At 34.7% G+C, this 3,313-nt stretch overlaps 1 protein-coding gene across 1 annotated transcript; it reads right to left on the bottom strand.

Annotated features, from left to right (window-relative positions):
• Positions 1 to 2,336: 2,336 nt before the first annotated feature.
• LOC124374740 (rab GTPase-activating protein 1-like) lies at positions 2,337 to 3,037 on the bottom strand (the record flags this gene model as incomplete). The annotated part of the gene is made up of 3 exons (XM_046832901.1): positions 2,941 to 3,037; positions 2,690 to 2,816; positions 2,337 to 2,523 (listed from the first exon to the last, which is right to left on the bottom strand). Coding segments are annotated over exons 2-3 (271 nt in total), but the record flags the coding sequence as incomplete, so codon positions are not given.
• Positions 3,038 to 3,313: the final 276 nt, after the last annotated feature.

The following is a 3,313-nucleotide window of genomic DNA, read 5'->3' as shown; positions in this document are numbered from 1 at the left end:
TCTGTGTTATTACAGTAATTATGTTATAAACTCATACTATATATCTTTTTAAAGATAGAGATACATACTTTTTTCAAATGTATACAAATATAAAGTTTATTTTCAAAATAAAATTATTACATAATATTGAATGTTATGTAAAAAATACAAAAACCGTTTTTTGCTACATAGCTTGTTAGTTCAGGTAATTCGCCTTAAGAGTGGTAATTTTTAAAGCACAATGGTCTGAATCAAATACAGGATCTCGTCAAATTTTCCTTTAGATCGTTCATAAAATCAATATTTGGTCCCAGGTGTGTATCAAAATCATCGTCACTTTCCGACTCGCATTTCAAACAAAAGATCGTGAATTGCATCACTTTTGATTTCATCACTCAATATTATTTTAAAACTTGAAAATAATAAGTAAATAATATAAAAGAAAATCAACGGAAAGTCAAGAGAAGAAAGAACAAAGCGAGTGTAAATACAAAAACTAAACACAACGGATATGACCTCACATTGCTTGCATTTTGCCTTTACTTCATTCAGTAAAGAAACTAAAGTTCTGATTATTTACAAACAGTTAAATTCACATTTATAATACATTATAACAACATTTGCTTCAGTATTTGTCGGCAAGATTTGTAGAAAACTTAGTAAGACATCACTAAGACTCACAACAACACACAACGTGAAACACTACAAAGCAAACTGACAGTACCGACGATCAGCCGCTGCGCCTACGATCAGCTGTCTAGACTCGCTTGTAAGTACAAACAACGATAAATATACGTATTTCATTACTAAAACGTGACCCAGGGATCTCAAAACCAACAAATACGAACTTAGACAACCAATGAACACAATCAAAATGTTTGAATCCAAACATAAGATGACTGAGCTAAATAATACAATTAAATAACACGACCCGAGCTATACTCAGGCGCTGGTAGCAGGCGCTGCCGACGCGGCCCGACCTATACTCGGGCTCAGGGTACAAAGTGTTAATTATCTAATTATTTAAGAATATTATATTGACTTAGTGCCTCGGATACAACATTTCTGTGTTGTAACAACTCTCTGACAGGAATATTTATTGATTATGCAGAATTAGTACTAATTTTGTAATGGTAATTTCTTACAAATACAATGTAATAATGTTAAAGATCCTAGAGACTTGAAACTTTGATCTTGAGACTCCTCTCTTGGTCCAAGGAAGAACTTTATGAATTTTTAGGGTCAAAAAGTCAAAGAGCAGTCTGCCTGTCTGTGCGATGACTCTTGATACCTAAAGACTCAATTCATTTGTAATTCTTTCATTACATTTTGTTGAGTTTCCTTAATATTCCAATGTAACAGTATTTATTTGCATATTATATCAATTATTAACACACATACTCTGCTTTGATAAATGTGGTGATCCTTCTGAAATTGCAACGTGACCCAACAGTGATTCAAGAAGATGGTGGACTTTCCCGTCTGATAGTTTAAATTATAGTACTCTTTTGATTTTGAGTATTGTTTCTGTCTGAGCCCAAAGTTAAATTAGTGCAACTACCAGATTGTGTTTTATTAAGTATACAGAGCTGTACAGTGATTCATGTGGCCGATACTGGGAGTGCTGATGGCAGAGCGGTCTAAGACGTTGGACTTTGAGTCTCGAGTTAGAGATAGCGCAGGTTCAAATCCTGTCTGTGACAGTACACTTTTTATCAGTACCATCGATCTTGTACTGTATTGACTCTCCTCCTTATTCTGTTTGATAAGATCCTCGCACAGGCCAGTGGCCCATGTGAGGACGGGCAGAATAAGGCATAAAAGGAGGGAGTGAAAGTGAAAGGGAAAAAAATACAGTGTTTTTTTAACTGTCATGAGTCAACTCATGCAGCAATACCATTTGTATTAAATTAGACCAGTATTAAAATTATTGAATAAAGCCCCAAAACATGACAAATTTAAAAGATCTACCCTGTACTTTGGAAGCTGATAACTTGGCACACAATGACAACAACTGAAGTTGGCATGAATAAGGGAAACAACTGCGGCAATTCTGAGTCACAGGTGATACAAGAAATAACTGTGTTAGCAAAATAATTAATGAAAAGGATGAGCCACCCACTTGTCTGTAATAATAGTCTTTACTTTAATAATTATAAATATCTCTCCCCACTTCAATTCCCAATTTTAAATCAGTAAAATTATAGGTTCTGCAATATAGAGTAAGTTTTGATGGAATCTGGTAGGGTACTCAACTTAAAGTGTGAACGTGTTACGTTTCAAATTTATTGTTTATTAATTATTGCATTAGCATATTTGAAAATCATACGTATAGGTACATAATTCAAGTTACTTACAATGAGTAAGAGCTAGAGCAACTTGAAACAAAGTTTCAGTTCCTTGAAGCAGAAACACATCAAGGATGAGATATACAAAGTATAGAGGGAAGCGGGCTGTGAAGAGAGTCAGAAACCATTGAGAGGCGAACATGTGAGTCTCCACTCCCTTGTCTGAGAAATGCTGTAATAGTGTTGGCACTTGCTCCTGTAAACACAAGCAAAACATGTTTTTGTTCAAATTTGGTCAAAAAAATATAGTTATTGAAGTTACAAAGTTAGAGCACACAAGATGAACTTGATATATAATTAACAGGTCATTTATAAACAAGAGTGAGACTCAGAGTGGGGTCAGGAATAAATAGTTTACTCACCTCCATCAGTCTGTTTAGTTGGTACAGTCTCAAGTAAAGACACTCAAAACCATCTTTGTAGAGATCTCGAAGACCGTAGTTCATACATCAACTTTAGTAATACACAGAATGCTTGTTCCTCTGGCATCTGAGAACAAATTGAAGCAGATTTAGCTAAATATGTACATAAAAATATAAATAATAACAATGAACATTTCATTTTTAAAATAATGCTGTTTATGTTAAAATAACCTAAGAAGATATCAACTTACATGAAGTAGCAAGGAAGCTGCCAGAAAGCTAAGGCCCTGGCAGTAACTGACTTCAGTGTCGTACACTGCATATGCCTTGGAAATTCGAAGCAGAAGAATCCCTGGTTCCACCTTACTCCACCCTGCCTTCTTGAAAAATTCAATGGGCTGGATAACCGTACGATTGATATCTCGTCTCTGATCACGTTTTCATATCAGACTACATTCCTATTAAGTGGAATAAGTCAATGGCATAAATCAAACTCGAGCTTCATCACATTCAGCTGGGACCAAAAGAATATCCTTTTAAATAATACATTACAATGATAGAGTCAATTGATTGAATTAACATAAAACTGGCTGCAGGAATGACAAAGTGGCTAGTTGAAAGAAG

The sequence above is a fragment of the Homalodisca vitripennis genome, unplaced genomic scaffold (assembly GCF_021130785.1).
Source record: "Homalodisca vitripennis isolate AUS2020 unplaced genomic scaffold, UT_GWSS_2.1 ScUCBcl_9861;HRSCAF=18497, whole genome shotgun sequence".
Taxonomy (NCBI): domain Eukaryota; kingdom Metazoa; phylum Arthropoda; class Insecta; order Hemiptera; family Cicadellidae; genus Homalodisca; species Homalodisca vitripennis.
This window is presented reverse-complemented; position numbering and strand designations above follow the sequence as displayed.